Raw genomic sequence first — 18,895 nt, 5'->3', positions numbered from 1 at the left:
AAAAGAAAAGAAAAGAAAAAGAATAAAAAAGATATCTCCTCAGCTAAATACCCAGTTTTATTACTTGCAAATTCTACCCCCACAAAATACTAGAAAATGAACATAATTTAGCCAAGGTCTTTGCCACATCATGATAAGAATCCTGTATCTAATAACATGTTCCTCATTTCCTTTTAGACCTGGAAACAGCAATGGGCACATACAAAAAACAAAATCTCTACAAAAGCAAGCTGTCTTCCAGTTAAAGGCTAAGGAAGAGGCCACCTAGTGAAACAAACCTCTCCTCTTTTCGTGTCTTTTTGAGACAGGGTCTCCTGTGCAGTTTAAGCAGGCTTTGAACTCACTATGACAATCCCCCTGCAGCAGTGAGGACTACCTCTTGCAGAGGAGGCCTGAGGGACAGTCAGGGCTTTGACTGTCACCCTGTATGAAGAAGACTGTTCCTAAAGTAGAGTCATGCAGTGATCACATGGGCCCTGGAATTCCCACCCAGCCCTACAGTCATAAGGGCTTTTCCCCAGATGGGGGGTGGGGGGGGCAGGCTTCTGCCTCCCACTGCTGTGCTAAGGCAGTCCCCACCTGCTCTTGGTGAAGCAGTGCTGTGATGTGAAAAGCAAATTTAAAAGAAAGGTTTAATACAGTCCAGAATCTCGTAATCTAATACTCGAATGTCCAACTTTCTATCAAAAATCATTCATAGTACTCAGAATCAGGAAGAACCTAAACTGAACAGAAAAGAAAATTGAAAGATAAAAATCCTTCGACAGGGAATATGTATGTTCAGAGTTACCTCAAGCATGACAACCTTGGTGAAGAAAGAAGAGGATATTACAAAGAAACACATGGAAATTTAAGAACTAAAAAAAATTCAGTAATCAAAACACAATGCTCAATGAGTGAGCTTTATGGGGAAGTGAAGAGGAAAGAATCAGTGAACTGTAAGAGAAAAAATAGAAATGATACAGAATGAGCAACAGAGAGGAAACAGGCTGGAAGGAACCTGACAGAACCACGGGGGCCAGTGGGATTGCAACAATCAGATGTTTGTGTCCATCAAGTTCAAGGAGAGGAAGAGGAAAATTGAGCTTAAAAAAGAATGATTGAATTGCTGAAAACTCAAATTTGGCAAAATGCATAACCTACATTCAAGAGTCAAGAAACTGAGTAAACCTCAAACAGTATAAACCCTAGGAACCCACATCAAGGCGCATCATAAGCAGTGGGGTGCAGGGCGCGCACCTGTGTGCTCAGCTACTCAGGAGGCAGAGGTAGGAGGACCCTCAAGTCTAGGAATTAGAAGCCAGCCAACAAGATGAGACCCTATTTAAAAGGCACCGGACTCAGTAAAGCACAGTTGTAATCTCAGGAGCACTTGGGAGGGGGAGACAGGATGGTGGCAAGCTTGAGTCCCACCTGGGTGATTTAGCAAGACCCTGTCTCAAAATAAATGCACAAAAGCCATAGGTTCAATCCCTATTATTAAAAAGAAAGAAAAGAGGGGCCTGGGGATATAGCTTAGTTATAGAGCAATTGCCTAGAAAGAAAAGATGGCCAGAGATATAGCTTAGTAGCATAGTGCCTGCCTGGCAAACACAAGGATAGAAGAAAATGACATGATATTGTGAAGTACCAAAGTAAATAACTGTTCAGAGCCCTATACTCGGAAGAAATCAGAAATGAAGGTAAGATAAAGACATCCTCAGAAGAAGGAAAACTAAGAATTTATTGCTAGTCAGGCACGATGGCACACATCTATAAGCCCAGCACTCAGAAGCTGAGGCAGGAGGATCTCCACGAGTTCAAGGGCAGCCTGGGCTACATTGTTCAGGAAACTGTCTCAAAAAATAGAAGCAAGGGGCTGGCCAAATAGCTCAAAGGATTAAAGCGCCTGCAAGCAGGTACAGGGACCCAGAGTTTGCTCCCCGGGCCTACTGTGCCAGCCCCGTCCCCAGGGCGTGCTGAGAAGGCAATTGAAAGTGGGCATTGTGGAACACACCTGTAATCCCAGCTCTTGGGAGGCTGTAAACAGGCGGATCACTATGAGTCTGATCTAGTAGTGAGACCCTCAACACCCTGTAGACCTTTCCCTAAAATATAGAAAAAAAAAATAGAAGCAAATATAAACAAAGGGTTTATTGCCAGATGAGCAACCTGAAAGAATGGTTCAAGAAAGTTTTGTTTTTATATATATCAGGGATCAAACTCAGGGCCTTATGCTTGCCAAGCAGGCGCTTAGACCTGCTGAACTATCTCCCTGACCCTCAAGGAAGTTCTTTTTTTTTTAATTTAAAAAAATCGCTTATTTATGTATTTGGTGCAGAGTCTCACTACACAGCTCGGACTCAGTACTCCTGTCTCAGACTCCCCACTGCTGTAATTATAGGCGTGTACCACCACGCCCTGGTTTTGGTGGCCGGCACAGCATGTGGTACTGGAGATCAAACCAGGGTCCTTGAGCTGACAAGATAGCTCAGTGGCCTAAAGTATCTGCTTAGGCATGCTTAGGTAGGCGCAGGGGATGGCAGCTCAATCCCTGGTACCACATGCTATGCCGGCCCCATGCCAGGCCCACCCTCAAAGGGGCTGAGCTGGCAAACAAAAACAAAAACAAAAAAACAGCGTCCTTGCGCTTGTCAGGCAGGCCCTTAGCCTCAAGGAAGTTCTTTTTAGAGAAAGGAATGATAAAAGAAGGAATTTTAAAGTATCAGGACAGTAGAAAGAAAAAAGGAAAACAAATACATGCTAAGAACATATTCTACTTTCCTGGGTGTGGTGGAACCTGCCTTTTTATAATCCCAGCACTTAGGAGGCTGAGGCAGAAAGGTCACTGCAAAGTCAAGCCCAGTTTGAATTACATATTATGATTCTGTCTCAGAAAATCAAAACCAAATAAAATCAAAACAAAAAATCATAATTTATCACAGAGCCACACCCTCAGGCTTATACAGTTGAAGCAATTTTTTTCTTTGTGTGCTGCTGAGTTGTATCCTCAGGCAAAGCAAAAATGTAGCACAATGTAATTCTAAATGTATACGTGGGAAATTTTTAAAGGAAATATATGATAAATGTGAAGCGTAAGCATCACAGAAGGAAGAAGGTAAAATGACAGCATTAGGTTGTGACCAGACACACGAAATACGCAGAGCAATCACCAAAAAATTACGAGAAGATACCTTCAATAGGTAAATCAAAAGGGATTCCACAACACTCCTGGAAATGTTTACATCCCAAAGAATAGCAATAAAAAGTCCCTGATTATATGAATAACTAATTGAACAGATAAATGGGGCAGAAGAGAAATCTGCCATGTAGAATCCCAAATAATTTATAGATTATCTGTCACTCAGGCAGCAGAGCAGGACTCCTCACCCTAGAGACAGCCTAGGGCATTCTTCCTTAGTCCCTGGGGCAGGAGGCAGGGAGACCAGCATAACTTCATGGGGAGAAGCAGAAGAGCTCAACTTCAACCTGGCTATCAAGACTGGCGTCAGGCCAAAGTCACATATGTGCTCTTGGTGTGGAACAAAAACGGAGCTTCACCTGTGCCGTCCTCGTCCCTAAACCCACCACCCCAGAGTAAGAAAGAGAAAAGCATCACATCATTCAAGTCTCACGGGAGGGACTTCCTATAAGACGCTTATCACCCGCTGTGGTGGCACTGAAGCAGGAGGGTCGCTATGAGGTCAAGCCTGGCCTGAACTACAAAGCAGCAAACAAAAAGGATCACCCAGAAATCAGAAACAGCGGCGACAGGGTTCGATCCCATGCGTGCTGTGCCGGCCCCGCCCCTGGGGCGAGCTGAGATGGCGATTGTGGTGGCTGCTCTTGGGAGCCTGAAAACAGGAGAATCACTACGAGTCTGATCTATAAGTGAGACCCTGTAGACCCTGTCCTAATTTCATTAAAAAAAAAAAAAAAAAAATCAGAAACATTAAACAACAGGAAAATCTTCAAATCCATGGAAACTCAGCAGCATAAAACCCTGTGATGCCGGTAAAGGAAGTGTGGGGTCTAAATAGTGGACAGACAGCACATGCTCGTGAACTGGAAAACTCAACATGGTGTAGATTCTCCCTACACTGACGCACAGATTTAATCCCGTGCCTATCGAGAGAGCAAAGGCACAGTGGTGCATACTTGTAATTCCGGCTATTTGGGCTGCTGACAAAGGAGAGTCACACATCAGAGGCCCGCTTGGGCAATTTAGTGAGACTGTCACCAACAAAATACAAAAAAAAAAAAAAAAGGCCGGCCAATAGCTCAGCAGAGTGAAGCACCTGCTCAGGCAGTTGCAGTGGCCGTGCGGTGCGCGGCACTTGGCCCCACCTTGGGAGCACACTGACACAGCGATTGAGACTCGACGTGGCGGCGCGCGCCTGGAATCGCAGCTCTTGGGAGGGGGAACCCAGACGGATCACTACGAGTCCGATCTGGTGGTGAGACCCTGTAGACCCTGTCCTAAAACTAAATAAATAAATAGTTAATGCCAGCATGGGCCAAGGCCCTGGGTTCAACCCTTAGTACCACAAAAGCAGAAAGTAATTCATCTGTCTGATGTGAAGTCTTCCTATGCAGCTAGAGCACCTAAGACCATGATATGGCTGGAGGGACCAACAAGTAGATCAATGAAACAAAGCAAAGAGCTCAAAAGCAGATCCACATAAGCATGTCTAACTGATAAAAAAAAAAAAAAAAAAAAAAAAAAAAAAAAAAAAAAAAAAAGTTGCCAAATAATGAAATAGTAGAAGACTAGACTTTTTTTTTTTTTTTTTCAATGTTGGGGGTTGAACCCAGGACCTTTACATTGAGCTTCAAGCCTAGCCCTTCTGTTTTAATTTTGAGTTAGGGTCTCACTAAACTGCCAAATTGCCCAGGCTGGGCTTGACTTTGTCCTCCTGCATGAGCCTCTCAGAATGCTGAGATTACAGGCATGTGCCATCACATCCAACTCCTTTTTTCTTCTTCCTCCCCTGCCTCATCTTCCTCTACTTGTTCTTTGCCTCTTCCTTTTTTCTTTCTTCTTTCTTTCTTTCTTTCTTTCTTTCTTTCTTTCTTTCTTTCTTTTTTTCAGTACTAGAGACTGAACCCAGGGACATTCTATAAAGACTTAAAAATATTTATTTATTTATTGAGATGGGCTTTCACTAAGTTGCTCAAGTGGGACTTTCCATCTTCCTGCCTCATCCTCCAAGTCCTGGGACTATGGTTGTGTGCCGTTGTCCCCTCTAAGAAAGACTTTTCAATAAACGATAGCTGGAGCAATTGGATATCCATAGGTTAAAAAACTCTCATATCTTATTTAAAAATTAACTCAAAATGCATTATGAACTGAAGTGTAAAAATGTTACACATTGGAGAAGATCTCAGGATTTTCTAAGCAAAGAATTCTTCAACTTGACCCAAAAGCACAAATGGATAAAAGGAAAAACTGATCTTATTCACAATTAAAAAACTTTTGCTATATAAAGACTCTATTAAGAAGAAAAAAAGATCTGGGCATGGTGGCACATGTCTGTAATCCCAGCACTCAGGATGCTGAAGCAGGAGGATTGCTGGGTATTCAAGGCTCACCAAAGCTATAATGTGAGTTCAAGGCCAATCTGAAATCTGAACTGCATAGGGAAACCCTGTCTCAAAAAAAAAGAGCCAGCCAGATAACTCAGTGGATTAAAATGCCTGCTTAGGCAGACTGGACCGGGTTCTATCTCTGGCATGCCATGCCAGCCTTGCCCCTGGGAAGTGCTGAGATGGGGGATTGAGACTGAGCATGGTGGCACACCTAAAATCCCAGCACTTGGGAGGCTAAAAACAGGAAGATCACTACAGGTCCAATCTGCATAGTGAGGCCCTGTAGACCCTGTGCTAAATACATTAAAAAAAAAAAAAAGCCCACATAAACAAACAATTTGGGGTCCAGGAAGATAACGCCGCCTGGCAAGCGTAAGATCCTGAGTTTGATCCCAGGTTTCAAAAAAAAAAAAAAAAAAAAAACCCAAAAAACAATTTGGCTATAGGAGCTGGTGCTCTCCAAGTCAGCATACTGTTTTTCAGTATTTTGGCATTTTGTTTGTTTGTTTGTTTGGTTTTTGATACAGGGCTTCACTATACAGTTTGGACTTGTAGTGATCCTCCTGTCTCAGCCTCAGCACTGGGGTTATAGGCATATGCCCCCACACCTGGTTTTGGGGCCAGCATGCATGCGGTACTGGGGAGCAAGCTCAGGTCCTTGTGTTTGCCAGGCAGGTACTTAGACCACTGAGTTATCTCCCCATCCTTGTTTTTTCAGTATTTTGAATAAATGAGATATGTTCCCCACCAGGCAATTGGGTATGGCCCAACCTCTGCTCTGGTCTGGGGTTTTCCAATGAGAACGAGGGGCAGTTCAGTTTTCTGCACTCTGATCAGAAAGGCTGTGGGCACTACTGGTGCGAGAGTGCCACATCACCCAGCACCTCAGCCTCCCCCATGGCTTCTACTTGCAGCGAAGACCCACCTGGATACACGCACTGACTCCAAGAGCAGCCTGTGGGATAAAGGATACTTTCCCCTGGAAATCCGGAAGCTTGAGATGAAAGACTCAGGGACCTACATCTGCGAAGTGGATAACAAGAACATGCCAGTGGAGCTGCAGGTGTTCAGATGTGAGTGGGATAGGCCAGGATGCCACACTGCTAACAGGCCAAAGACAGGGCCTGTTCTGGGGATGCTTTACAGCCTGCAGGAGGGCTGGGCTAGGCACCAAGGGTCCTATGCCTTCCTCAGGCCTTTAGTCATGGAAAGAAGAGAGAAAGGGCTAGAGAGAAGGAAGGGAAAGGGGTGGAACTAAGGAAGGATGGAGAGAGACTGGGGAAGCAGGGGCAGGGGAAGAGAGGAGAAAAAGAAGGAGCAGGAGGGCCTGTCCTGGACTAGGGGTGGGTGGCAGGGTGCTGGGAGGGAAGGTACTGTGGGGACAGGACAGTAAAGAGATTCTCTTGCTTTCTTGTACCCTCCTTCTTGGGGATGGTGGGTGTGACCCTGGTTATCTGCTCCCTCCACAGTGACTGCCAGCTCGGGCACTCGCCTGCTTAAGGGGCAGACCTTGACCCTGACTGTGGAGGGGCCCCCGGGCATCAACCCGCCAGTCAAGTTCATGGACCCAAGAGGTCAAATTTTCGAAAGGACAAAGACCATCTCAGTGACAGATCTGGAGATCCAGCATAGTGGCAAATGGAAATGCACCATCTCCCAGGACAAGAAGCTGCTCCAGTTGGACATCGACATCCTGGTGCTAGGTAAGGGAGTCTCACTCTGAGTGTTCTGCCAGCTCAGGTGGCTCCCAACCCCTCTGCACACACTGCTGCTGTGGGGTGGGGTTAAGGCCAGGGCCCAGAAACCCCTAAGGCTGAGGGCTGACCTAAGGGACAAGCTGGGCCTCTCCCCTCAGGGAGCTGATTAGAGCCACCCCTCAGGGACCTCTTCTCTTCGTTGCCTTGGCTCCCTGGCCTTACCAAGCTGGCAAATCCACTCAGGGACACTGGTGACATTTGACACTGCTCCTCTGTGGTCCTGGGCTTGGCACTGTGGGTAGATCAAGCGCCCAGGTGGCACCTCCAGGTGTGGCCTAAAGCAGTGCAGGGCAGCACAGCGCATGGATTCTGACTTAAATCCTGACTCTGCCACAAATGTGTGACCCTGGATGAGGCACTGAAAATGTGTGCCTTGGTTTCTGCATCTGACAATACCTACTTGTACTGACAACTGGTACATGGGATACACCCAGGACAGGACCTGTGCCCTGTGTAAGTGTTGGCTCTTGTCAGGCATCTTGGTGAGCACCTGTAATCCCAGCATTTGGGAGACTGAGGCAGGAGGATTGCCACAAATCAAGTCCAGCCTGACTACATAGCCAGATTCTGTCTCAATAAGAAAAAAAAAAAAAAAGGAAAGGAAGGAAGAAAAAGGTGTGTGCTGGGAATTACGCTCCTCAGAGGCCTAGGCCAAATGGCCTCTGCAAGGCTGTTCAATAAGGGCTCCCAGGAGCAGGGTGGGAGCTGCCCGGGAGCAGAAAAGTGCTGGGCTGGCAAGATGGTGCAGAGGGAGGCTGCAGAGGCAGGAACAGAAGCACTGTACCCACAATGCTGAGTTCCGTGTGTGGACTCACGTGGCCCCTTCGTTCTCTGCTGCCCCTGCCCCACTGGCCAACCTGCCTGCATGCCCTGCTATCCTCTCTTTCCCTCCCTTTCCTCTTCTAGGTTTTCAGAAGACAACACTCAGCACCTTCTACAGAAAAGAAGGGGAGTCGCTGGAGCTGTCCTTCCCACTGACCTTCGACAATAAAGACCTGGTCTTCAACGGGAGGCTGAGCTGGCAACCAGACGGGGCTTCTTCCTCTCAGTCCTGGATCACTTTCTCCGTGGAAAACAGGAAGGTGTCTGTAGTAAAAGTCATCCAGGACCCCAACCTCCAGATGGCAGAGAAAACCCCACTGAACATCAACCTGTCCCCAGTCTTGCTCCAGCATGCTGGCTCTGGAAACCTGACTCTGACCCTGCCTGAAGGCCATATGCTGTACCAAGAAGTGAATCTGGTGGTGATGAGGGGTGAGGGGCTAGAATGAGAGGGGGGTGGGAGCCCCAGTGTGGGATGACTTCTGAGGCCAGCCAGGTCCCCAAAAAAGATGCTGAGGTTGTCCAATTGAAATGATCACATGCCCTCTGGGGTGGAGCTGCTTTGTCTGTCTTTTGGTGCTGGGACCAAACCTAGTATCCAGCACACTCCAAAGCTAACAAGAAGGGCTCTAGTTCTGCCTTTACCCAACTCTGACTAAGCATCCTACCTACTGTGGACCTGTTTTCTCATCTTTCTTCTAAAAGAGATTACAAATGCTCTTTGTATGCTAGAAGTGATGGGAATAGCAAGATTGGCGCTGAGGCTTTTGAATGATCCCCTATCATCCTCACATCACCACACATAACAATGGCTAACACTGGGTGCTTACCTACCTGCTAGTGCTCCCCTCTGAACACTTTACGTGAATTCTTGCATCAAATCACTGTCCTAGGATCAGGTTGTTAAGTACTTACGCAGAAATGCACAGATAGTTAAGAAGTAGAGCTGGTTGGGATTCAAATCCAAGACCATCGGACCCCTAACAAATACATGAAAAGGATCACTTTGCCTGTTCTCCTGGACCCCTCAGTGCTTAGAGGACCCCATCTCAGCTTCTTTTTTCCTCTGCAGCATCTCAGAACCAGAACTCTCTCATCTGTGAGGTGCTGGGACCCACCTCCTCAATGCTGATGCTGAGTTGGAAGCCAGAGAACAAGAAGCCCCACATTTTGAAGCAAGAGAAACAGATTCAGGTGCTGTCTCCTGAGCCAGGGACATGGCAGTGTCTTCTGAGTGATAGGGGCCAGGCCCTTCTGGAGTCCACAGTCGATGGTGAGGATCCAGGTGGTGAGGCCTGACCCTGAGTCTTGGCCTCCTGAGCCGTGGGACCTTCCTGGGGGTGGCAGAGACCACAGTCTCAGCCTCCTGGTCTGGAAAGGGCTGCATGTATGGTTGCCTGGAGACACAGGCGGTATAGTCCTGGACTACAGGTTCCCTCTTGTAGCCCTCTGGGGTCCTTAAAGCCAGAAGGCTAGGGAAGGAGCCTCCAGCCCAGGAGCACCCCTGCCTGCCCACAAACTCAGACACACCCTGGCCTGGGGTCCGGACCCTTGCTTCTCACTTCCCAGAGTGCTCTCAAATCTGAACCATGAAGACCTTCCCAGCCTTGTGCACTTGGTCCCCAGGAGTAGCCTTTGAGAACTCTGGACTGGGACCCCAGTCTGCCCCTTGAACCCAACACATGGCAGAGTACTGAGCACCCCCTGTTCTGCAGTGGTTTCCTCACAGCTGCACCAGGACCAGTCAGTGTTCCTGGCGATGGTCCTAGGGGGCAGCCTGGGCTTTCTGCTCCTCACCGGCCTCTGCATCTTCTGCTGTGTCCAGTGCCAACACCAACGGGTAAGTGAATCCTGAAGACCCCATTTCCCACTGAGCCCTGAAGCACCCCGGCCCTGCCCAGATTCCTTGTGGAGGCAAGAAAGAGCAGAGTAGATCCTAGGACAGTCACTGCAGCCATGGTGATGCTTCTCCTCTCCCAGCTTCCCCTACTCCCCCATCCAAGGGGCACCTCCCTTCTGGAGGCCTAGGACCCTTACAACTCTCCTCCTTGTCCCTGGACAGCGCCAGGCAGCGAGGATGTCTCAGATCAAGCGGCTCCTCAGTGAGAAGAAGACCTGCCAGTGCCACCAGTAAGGAGGACAGAAGGGGAGGGGGGTGGGCAATGGGTGGCCTGAGGAAGTGAAGAGCCAGCAAGTCAGGAGAGTCTCTGGTAGCCCCTGTGGAGCTACCATTGCCGTGGGAGAACAAAGTAGGGTCTGGGAGCCACAGTGGTTCCAGGTACCAGAATGCTGAGGGGCTGAGGGGCTGGATTTGCTTTTCTTTGTCTTCCTCACTGCAGCCGGCTGCAGAAGACTTGAATCATCACTTGAGGCCTTGAGTCGTTCCCAGCTGTACACCCCATGTCTCCTGTTGGACCTGCAGACCACATGAATGTAGCAGATCCCAGGGCCTCTGGCCTTCTCTTGTTCCCCTGCTGCACCTCTTGCCATTGTTTCTCCTCCGCTCCCAGCCTGACTGGGCTCTTAGGTGTATATTCAGGCTTCAGAAGTTAAACTCACAGTCCATTCTCCACAAGCCCTAGCCTGCCCAGCTTTCCAGGACTCCCTAGCAGTCCATGCCTGCCTGAAACACAGCAGGGCCCTGTCAGTTTGCAGGACAGGACCTTGTGACCAGAGAGAGCAGGGACTCCTTGGAAGATCACATTGCCAGCCAGAGGCAGAAGCAGATCCAAAGCCCCTGAAGTCAGTGCTGTCTGCCCCAGGCTGCCTGCTCCTCACCCTGTGTTGGCAGGACCATCTCACACCCTGACAGACACACAAACAAGCCTCCCTGGACACATGCACCACATAGCCACACACCTGCCCTTGTGCATGATTTCTTATCACTCAGGCAGCGTATCTTGATTTATAAACCAGTGCACATTCTCTGTCTGTTTTGTCATCTATGAAAATCCCAGCTGGGCATGGTGCCGCATGCTTGTAATCCCAGCACTGTGGAGGCTGAGGCAAGATTGTTAGGAGTTGGAGGCCAGTCTGGGATATGTAGTGAGTTTAAGGCCAGCATGAAGTAGACAGTGAGACCCTATCTTAAAAAAAAAAAAAAAAATTAAAGGGGCTGGGGAGATGGCTCAGTAGAATAAGCACTTGCCTGGCAAGCACAAGGGCCTGAGTTCAATCCCCAGTTCTGAAAAAAAAAAAAAAAATTAAAAACAAGATGGGGAGATAGTTCAGCGAGCAGTACAGTGCCTGCCTGGCAAGTGCAAGGTCCTCAGTTTGATGCTGGGTACCAAAAAGAAAAAAAAAACAAAAAAACAAAAACAAAAAAAAAACCGAAAAACAAAACTGGAAACAAAGCTTTCAGTTCTCTTAGAGCACAGGCTGGGAGAGAAGTTCAGTGACTGCCACTTGCTCCATGCAGAACTTTCTGAAAGATGAGTTTAGCTGGCAGAAAGTTAGCCTGGGCCTGAGCCATTTGAAGGGAAGCAGCATGACACACAAGGCCCTAGTCCCCCAGCCCTGCAACCTCCCTCCTCCCAAAAGCCTTCAGGACACTGGGAACTCTCAGGACACAGGCAGATCAGGTAACAGACTCTTACTCCTCTTCTTGGTCCTTTTCTCTCGAGATCCCCAGCCAGATTCTTTTCCCTCTCTCTGCCCTTTCTCACCTTCTCCCTGAGGCTCAACCTTTTCCCCTCTTTTCCTTTGACCCTTTTCTTTCCAACTGGGCTTTTCCAGAAAGACCATCCCAGTGCTGCTGACTCCTCACTCCTGCTTTCTTGGGCTGAAGGAAAAATACAATAAACATCCTATGGAGAAGATGCTGTGTGTGTGTCTCTCTGTGTGTGAGTGCACACGCGCGCGCACGCGTGTGTACGTGCGCACACACATGAGCCCACATCCTTTTAGAGTCTTGCACGGCCGCTCCCTGGCCCTAAGTTTGCACCCCAATCCCCTTGGCTCCCAAACCCGCCTCCACCCCAGTCCTGGGAGCTGTCCCCGAGGTACAGCCATCACTCGGAGGCACCCGGTGACACACGCTTGCTTCCTCCTTTTCGAACACCCGGCTCCCAGTCCCCACAACACCAGCTGGCTCCTCGGCTGGGTGGGGGCAGGACACGACAGCCAACAGAGCCGCGTCCTCCTCGCCCCCACCTCGGCGCCCTGCTCGCCCCTCCCCCTGTCGCCGCGGTCCAGCGTCCCTGCCCCGCCCGCAGCCCCCCAGCCCCGAGCCGTCCCGGGTTCCCTAACTCGTGCGCCAGGCCGAGGGCCTTGGGAGGCCGGTCCGGGCGGGGCCTGGCGGCCGGGGCGGTGCGGCTGGGAGCTGAGCGGAGGCCCGGCCGGGGGAGGGAGCAAGGAGCGGGCGGCGGCACTGAGCAGCGCGAAGCCGGCCGGAGTGCACATCGTGCCCGCCGGCCAGCGCAGGGCAGGTAAGGACCCCTGCCCGTTCCGCGCCCCTCTCCTCCCGCCGCCTGCTGTTCCTGCCCCCAAAGGCGAGAGCGCGGCGGGTACGGGGGGAGCACTGCCCGACCTTCCCCTGCACCGCGAAGGGCGAGGGACCCCTTCCCGCCTTGGAACCCCAGCCCCCTCCTTCTTCCCCTCATCTGTCCTTCACCTCCTCTCTGCCCTTCGCAGCCTTCTTGCTTCTGTCCTTCCAACTCCCATCTCTTTCTTCCTGAGCCCACTCGCTGCCCTGGGGGAGGTGGATGGGAAGGGGTGAGCTGCTGTAAAGTCAAGGTGTGGGGGGGGGCTCCTGACCAACTCCCCCCACCTCCTGCATGGCCATTGCCATGGCAACTAGGGTGTTCTAGGCTCCGGAGGGAAAACAAAGGTGGGGGGTGGACTACGACCTCCTGGGGAAGGCAGGGGTCTGTGGTTCCTTCACAGAAGGTAGCCCCTGGCATTGTTGTGCCCATTTTTACCCCATTTGCCCCAGAACCATTCTGCCCATCCTCACAGCCTCTACTGTGTTCAAGGCTTCACCGGTTTTCCTTGTAGCCTCCTCTTCAGGGCTCTCTACAGCTCAGCGTCATTAAGAACCAGACTCCCAAAGAGGGAAACTGAGGCTCTGGGCGGGGGCGGGGGGAACCCAGAGTCTCCTGGTGGGAGACAGCACCCTACTGAACTGTGGATTTTCTTCTCTGTCTCCTGTTCGCGGCTCCCACCTCTGCCCCGCCCCTCCTTCCCCCAAGGCCTCTTTTCCCAGGGCGCCTGAGCATTCCTTCTATTTTCAGATACTACCACTTTGCCCCCTCTTTCTATTCTGCCAAACTCTCCTCCTTCTCCCTAGTTCCCCCTCTTTCCATTTCTGGATGCTTCTGATGTCAGTGGTTTCCCCGCCTTCGGGTTCCCTGCCCCCCGCTTTCGGTCACAGCCTCTTTTCTCCCATTTTCCCGGCTCTCTGGGGAGCCCAGAGTAATCCGTCGGGCTTGGGGAAACGCAGCTGGTCCCAAAGATTCAGGAAGCCTGGGAGATTGACAGGTAGGGAAGGTGGTCAACTTCAAAGCCCAGGGAGACACCAGTCCTGTGGCGCTGGTCAGTCCTTCTGGAGTGGTTCAGGGACATGAAGACAGGGGAGATATTATAAGAAGGAATCTGGGAGCCCCAGGCTAGGGGAGCAGGGCTAAAAGGGATGGGAGATGGGAAGGTAAGAACATCTTTTTCCTGGCAGTTTGGAATCAAAGACACTCTTATCTGTTCAGGGTGCTTGAGTGGCCCTCTAATTAAGGCAGGGAGAAGTGCTGACCCCTGTAATCCTAGAAATTAGTTTTTGTGTGGTTTTTTTTTTTTTTTCAGAACCAGGGCTTGAACTCAGGTCCTTGCGCTTGCCAGGGAAGCGCTTATTCCACTGAGCCATCTCCCTGGCCCCAGCCCTGAAGTTAGTCATTTCAGTAGTTGGAAAGGAAAGATACACCTAGGAGCCAGTTAGAGACCAGGCGAGGCTCAGCCTTTGCACTCCAGCTCCCTGTCTCATCTTTCCTTTTCAGCTGGTCCAGGTGACTAAACCCACCTTCAAATCCTGTGGGCCATCCAGAAGATTCCCTGTCTGATCACAAACCTGAGGGGAGAGACATCTACAAGTCCCAAGTTGGGGACCAGAGCACACCAACCAGTCTCACAGTTGGGAAAGCAGCCAGCTGGCTCCCCCATCCGTTCCAGGGACACTTAAGGAAGAGCCGGTCTCCCCTGCTGGCCCAAGGCTGAGGATCACCTCTGCTGACCCACAGCCTCCTCCCCAGCCCTGGCCCTAGCTGGGTCAGTCATGCCATGCTGAGCAGGAGGGTGGGCCTGGGGCAGCCTGACTGACTACAGGGCGAGGATCGTGGGCATCATGGGGGTGCATGTAAGTGGGGCTCCTGGGTGAGACCTAGCCCCCGCCCCCAGAGTTCAAAGGGGGTGGGGGGTTGAGGCTAGGATGGCTCGGGGTGGGGTAGGGGCAGAGGAGGCCTCACTGCGCTCCAGTGCGTTGTCCTGGCTGGCTTGTGGGCTCCTGGCACTGCTGGCCAACGCCTGGATCATCCTTAGCATCTCGGCTAAACAGCAGAAGCACAAGCCACTGGAGCTGCTGCTCTGCTTCCTGGCGGGCACACACATCCTCATGGCGGCTGTGCCCCTTACCACGTTTGCTGTGGTGCAGCTGCGGCGCCAGGCTTCCTCTGACTACGACTGGAACGAAAGTATCTGCAAGGTCTTTGTGTCTACCTATTACACGCTGGCTCTGGCCACCTGCTTCACAGTCGCCTCACTCTCCTACCATCGCATGTGGATGGTGCGCTGGCCTGTCAACTACCGCCTCAGCAATGCCAAGAAGCAGGCCCTGCATGCTGTCATGGGCATCTGGATGGTCAGCTTCATCCTCTCCACGCTGCCTTCCATTGGCTGGCACAACAATGGAGAGCGCTACTATGCCCGCGGCTGCCAGTTCATAGTCTCCAAGATTGGCCTTGGCTTTGGCGTCTGCTTCAGCCTCCTGCTACTTGGGGGCATTGTCATGGGGCTGGTCTGTGTGGCCATCACTTTCTACCAGACATTGTGGGCCCGGCCCCGGAGGGCTCGGCAGGCCCGGAGAGCGGGGGGCAATGGCAGGGCCAAGGCAGGAGGGCCAGGGGGCTTTGGTACCCATCCAGCTTTTGAGGTGCCAGCTATTGTGGTGGAGGACACCCGAGGGAAGCGGCGGTCCTCACTGGATGGCTCCGAGTCTGCCAAGACATCACTGCAGGTCACCAACTTGGTCAGCGCCATCGTCTTTCTCTATGACTCACTCACAGGGGTGCCCATCTTGGTGAGCCTGGGGTTTCCCTAGCTATTCTCCCTAACATTATCATCTGACCTCCAGCTTCATCAACCATACAGCAGCTCCATTTTTTTCCTCCCGTTCCAGTATATGTCTCCCCCCCATCCAGTGCATGGACGATTCCTCTTCATCATCCATCTTCTGGTTCGCACTCCCCCACCTCTAAGCTCCACCATCTGCCTTCCAGTTTCCATCATCTACCCATCAGTTCCACTACTTGTCCTCCAGATTCATCATTTGCCTCACAGCTCCACTGTTCAAGCTGTCATCCTGGTGCCCAGAACCATCCTCCTTGCCCTCCTTTCCTCTGGATACCATAGTTTGAGTGCTCTTGGGTGGAAAGTGCAGAGGGCTCACCCACCTCCCTATCCTGTCCCTATCCTAGATTTCTATTTCAGTTTCCTGCACCATCTCTATACATCTGTTCTCTCCCCAGATTACAGGGCTCTGTCCTCAGCACTCTCCCCTGACCTTCCTCTGAATCAAACCCAGCCCCACCCCACTTCCATTCCTGTCCTCCCTAGGACAGGCATCCTTCCCACCCAGGGCTGGGCTCTGGGCCCTGACCCGCAGGTCCCTGTCCGCCTCCAGGTGGTGAGCTTCTTCTCCCTGAAGTCTGATTCAGCTCCCCCGTGGATGGTGCTGGCCGTCCTGTGGTGCTCCATGGCACAGACACTGCTGCTGCCCTCCTTCATCTGGTCCTGTGAACGCTACCGTGCCGATGTGCGCACAGTGTGGGAACAGTGCGTGGCTATCATGTCTGAGGAGGACGGCAATGACGGTCAGAGAGGGGACTGGGCTCTGGTGTTCCTAGACTCGTGTCAACTCTGTCCTATCCACAACCCCTCCCCTGAGGTGCTAGGCTGCTCTACAGTGCCCCTGCTGGATGGCACCTGCACTCCCCCAGTTCCCTCTTGCCTGATCAGGCTCATTGCTGCCCACTTGAGGCTTCTGCTAGATGGCTCCCTGTCCTGGCCTGGGCTCCTCTCTAGAAGCCCACAGGCCCAGCTCTGGCCCCCACCAGGCAAGTACCCAGGAACCAGACCCCAGTCATAATGCAGAGAAGGCTGTGGCACTAAAAGGAAGCTAAGCTTCCTGAGAGATCCCAGCTGCAGAGACAGTTCTCAGAGGAGGACAGGTAATTGTTTCAACAAGAAAGTTTGTGTGTTTAAAGCATTAGGCCCTCAGCACTGAGTGCCACAAATGCCAGCCAACCTCTGGGTCCTTTTGTAGCTTACAGATGAATGGGAATGGAAGGGTTTTCTAAGAGCTTAGAAAAGCGTGTTCCCTTCCTGTTACCACTCCACCCTTTGTCTCTTAGATGGGGGCTGTGATGACTACACAGATAGCCGAGTCTGCAAAGTTCGATTTGATGCGAATGGGGCCACAGGGCCGGGGGGCAGGGACCCCACCCAGGTGAAGCTACTGCCTGGTCGGCACATGCTTTTCCCCCCGCTGGAAAGAGTGCACTACTTACAGGTATGGAGACCCAGCCCTCACCCAGCTCCCCATGTCACTTCTGTCAAAGCCCTGTAGCTGCCCCTTATGGCATAGTCTGGGCCTGAAGGGCACCCTAAGGGGCAAGTGAAGGAAAGACAGTCAGAGAGGTTTCCTCAGTCCTCTCAGGGCCAGGTTTGCCCACCAAAGCAAAGGTCTAGAAGTTGAAGAGGGTAGAGCCATCTTGTAGGCCCTCCTTTTGTTCCTGTCACCTCTCCCTTTGTCTCTGTAGCATTTCCAGGTCTTCTCTTTTTAGGTCCCTTTGTCACGCCGTCTGTCCCACGATGAAACCAACATCTTCTCTACTCCTCGAGCACCAGGATCCTTCCTGCACAAGTGGTCATCCTCTGACGACATCCGAGTCCTCCCTTCCCAGAGCTGCGCCCTTGAGGCCCCTCCTGAGTACCTGGGACAGAGACATCGCCTGGAGGACCAGGAGGATGAAGAGGCTGAAGGTGGGGGGCTGGCTAGCCTTCGCCAGTTCCTGGAAAGTGGGGTTCTGGGGTCAGGTGGGGGACCCCCACGGGGTCCTGGCTTTTTCCGGGAGGAGATCACCACCTTCATCGATGAGACGCCTCTGCCTTCTCCAGCAGCCTCTCCGGGACCCTCTCCTCGAAGACCCAGGCCACTGGGTCTCTCACCACGCCGACTCTCCCTGGGGTCCCCTGACAGCAGAGCTGTTGGACTTCCTCTGGGGCTAAGTGCAGGGCGACGCTGTTCCCTGACAGGGAGTGAAGGCAGTGCAAGGGCCTGGGGGAGACCCTGGGGCCCAGGGAATCCCATCTTCCCCCAGCTGACCCTGTGAGCCCAGGTAGGCCCACTGAACTCCAAGGAAAGTGCCAGGTGAGGACATTTGCATTGGGGCTGAGCATAGAGCCACTGCCCCCAGACTGGGGGAGATGGGTAACTAGATCTGGGGCTGAGGAGGCCCTGTTCTTTACCATCCAAGTGACCAGATCCCCTACTGACCCTCCATCATCCCTAGTAAAATGTATTAAAGTCTGAGTGTTGCCATAGAAATCTCAGTGTCCAGCGCGTGGTGGTGGCAAAGGGTGTGGTCAGACTGTGGATGAGTGACTCACAGAGGACAGAACAGGGATGGGGACAGAGGTCCCAGATGACACACTGGAAATCACCACCCACTAGCCTGCAGACACAGTAGAGGGGCTTCCACCCACCTGGTGCTGGGGTGAGCACTGGAGACACCTGAGTTCGAAGGGTCTTTGTTCAGCTTTGTGGTGCTGGCTTTGGGTTGTGGTTCTGTCACTGACACCCCAACCCTCCTGTTTTCTCCCAGTCTATCCAGGACCTCACTTTCTGGGCAGTAAGGTTGTTGGGGTCTGACTTAGCGCCCCAGGTGTAGGTAGATGCACCACACTCCTCTTCCCAGATCCAAGAAAGGAGGGGCACACAGCCCCACGGAGTGCTACAGCATAGGCAGCATAGGCGCAGCGGTCGGTGTCAACAGGTCATCTAGAAGCCCCAGGCCTGCTCCGGTTCCCTCACTTCGACCCTTCTCTAACCCACACTGACCCCACTCGTGTTCATGATCCGGTTCCTCTCCGCAGCGGCTCCCCGACCTCTCTCATCTCTCAGCCGGCCGCCCCCACAGATCCGCCCGCCCCTGCAGGTCTCTCGGCCTCTATTCCTTCTCTTCCTCTCCCTCCTCCTATCCCTTGCCCCTCCGTCCCTCCCCTTTTCCCTTTCCTCTCCCGCCCTCTGGCCCCGTAGTTCCCTCCGCAGGCGGCGGTGGCTCGGGCACTATGCTCCGGCTCCTCCGGCCACTCCTGCTGCTGCTCCTGCTGCCGCCACCCGGGTCCGCCGACCCCCCGGGGCTGACCCCGCTGTCCCCCGGGGCGCTGCCCCAGCCCCCCGACTTGCTCTATGCGGACGGGCTGCGCGCCTACGCCGCCGGGGCTTGGGCGCCCGCCGTGGCGCTGCTCCGGGAGGCGCTACGGAG

At 52.3% G+C, this 18,895-nt stretch overlaps 3 protein-coding genes across 9 annotated transcripts in view; all 3 read left to right on the top strand.

Moving 5' to 3' along the window:
• The window catches only part of Cd4 (CD4 molecule), a 47,044-nt gene extending 35,876 nt beyond the window's left edge, over positions 1 to 11,168 (top strand). Inside the window, exons 4-10 of the mRNA XM_012517427.2 lie at positions 6,483 to 6,641; positions 7,038 to 7,271; positions 8,232 to 8,579; positions 9,220 to 9,420; positions 9,863 to 9,987; positions 10,210 to 10,277; positions 10,487 to 11,168. Of these exons, the coding sequence (XP_012372881.2) occupies positions 6,483 to 6,641; positions 7,038 to 7,271; positions 8,232 to 8,579; positions 9,220 to 9,420; positions 9,863 to 9,987; positions 10,210 to 10,277; positions 10,487 to 10,505 (1,154 nt within the window). The 3' untranslated portion in view covers positions 10,506 to 11,168. The remainder of the gene's footprint in view (positions 1 to 6,482; positions 6,642 to 7,037; positions 7,272 to 8,231; positions 8,580 to 9,219; positions 9,421 to 9,862; positions 9,988 to 10,209; positions 10,278 to 10,486) is intronic.
• A 1,316-nt stretch (positions 11,169 to 12,484) lies between these two features.
• Positions 12,485 to 17,950, top strand: Gpr162 (G protein-coupled receptor 162). 7 transcript variants are annotated; one of them, XM_023703715.1, is made up of 7 exons: positions 12,485 to 12,574; positions 14,132 to 14,487; positions 14,670 to 15,426; positions 16,030 to 16,219; positions 16,760 to 16,917; positions 17,192 to 17,390; positions 17,529 to 17,944. In XM_023703715.1, the coding sequence occupies exons 3-7, from the start codon at positions 14,743 to 14,745 to the stop codon at positions 17,738 to 17,740; spliced, it is 1,443 nt and encodes a 480-aa protein (XP_023559483.1). In that variant the 5' UTR covers positions 12,485 to 12,574; positions 14,132 to 14,487; positions 14,670 to 14,742; the 3' UTR covers positions 17,741 to 17,944. The 7 variants fall into 7 exon arrangements, with proteins under 7 accessions (XP_023559483.1, XP_023559482.1, XP_023559481.1 ...); XM_023703714.1 differs by having other exon boundaries at positions 17,526 to 17,944; XM_023703713.1 differs by having other exon boundaries at positions 14,670 to 15,363; positions 17,192 to 17,950.
• Positions 17,951 to 18,663: 713 nt separating this feature from the next.
• P3h3 (prolyl 3-hydroxylase 3) overlaps positions 18,664 to 18,895 on the top strand; it is an 11,718-nt gene continuing 11,486 nt past the window's right edge. Inside the window, exon 1 of the mRNA XM_023703710.1 lies at positions 18,664 to 18,895. This exon is cut by the window's right edge and continues 280 nt beyond it. Within this exon, the coding sequence (XP_023559478.1) occupies positions 18,699 to 18,895 (197 nt within the window). The 5' untranslated portion in view covers positions 18,664 to 18,698.

The sequence above is a fragment of the Octodon degus genome, unplaced genomic scaffold (assembly GCF_000260255.1).
Source record: "Octodon degus isolate 3935 unplaced genomic scaffold, OctDeg1.0 scaffold00178, whole genome shotgun sequence".
NCBI lineage: Eukaryota > Metazoa > Chordata > Mammalia > Rodentia > Octodontidae > Octodon > Octodon degus.
This window is presented reverse-complemented; position numbering and strand designations above follow the sequence as displayed.

Excerpts from the sequence above, each read along its gene's own strand:
- Gpr162 (XM_004643530.2), top strand. The coding sequence starts at position 14,560 with ATGGCTCGGGGTGGGGTAGGGGCAGAGGAGGCCTCACTGCGCTCCAGT. Across the intron at positions 16,220-16,759 it reads TGAGGAGGACGGCAATGACG|ATGGGGGCTGTGATGACTAC; the intron begins GTCAGAGAGGGG and ends TTTGTCTCTTAG. Across the intron at positions 16,918-17,191 it reads AAAGAGTGCACTACTTACAG|GTCCCTTTGTCACGCCGTCT; the intron begins GTATGGAGACCC and ends TTCTCTTTTTAG.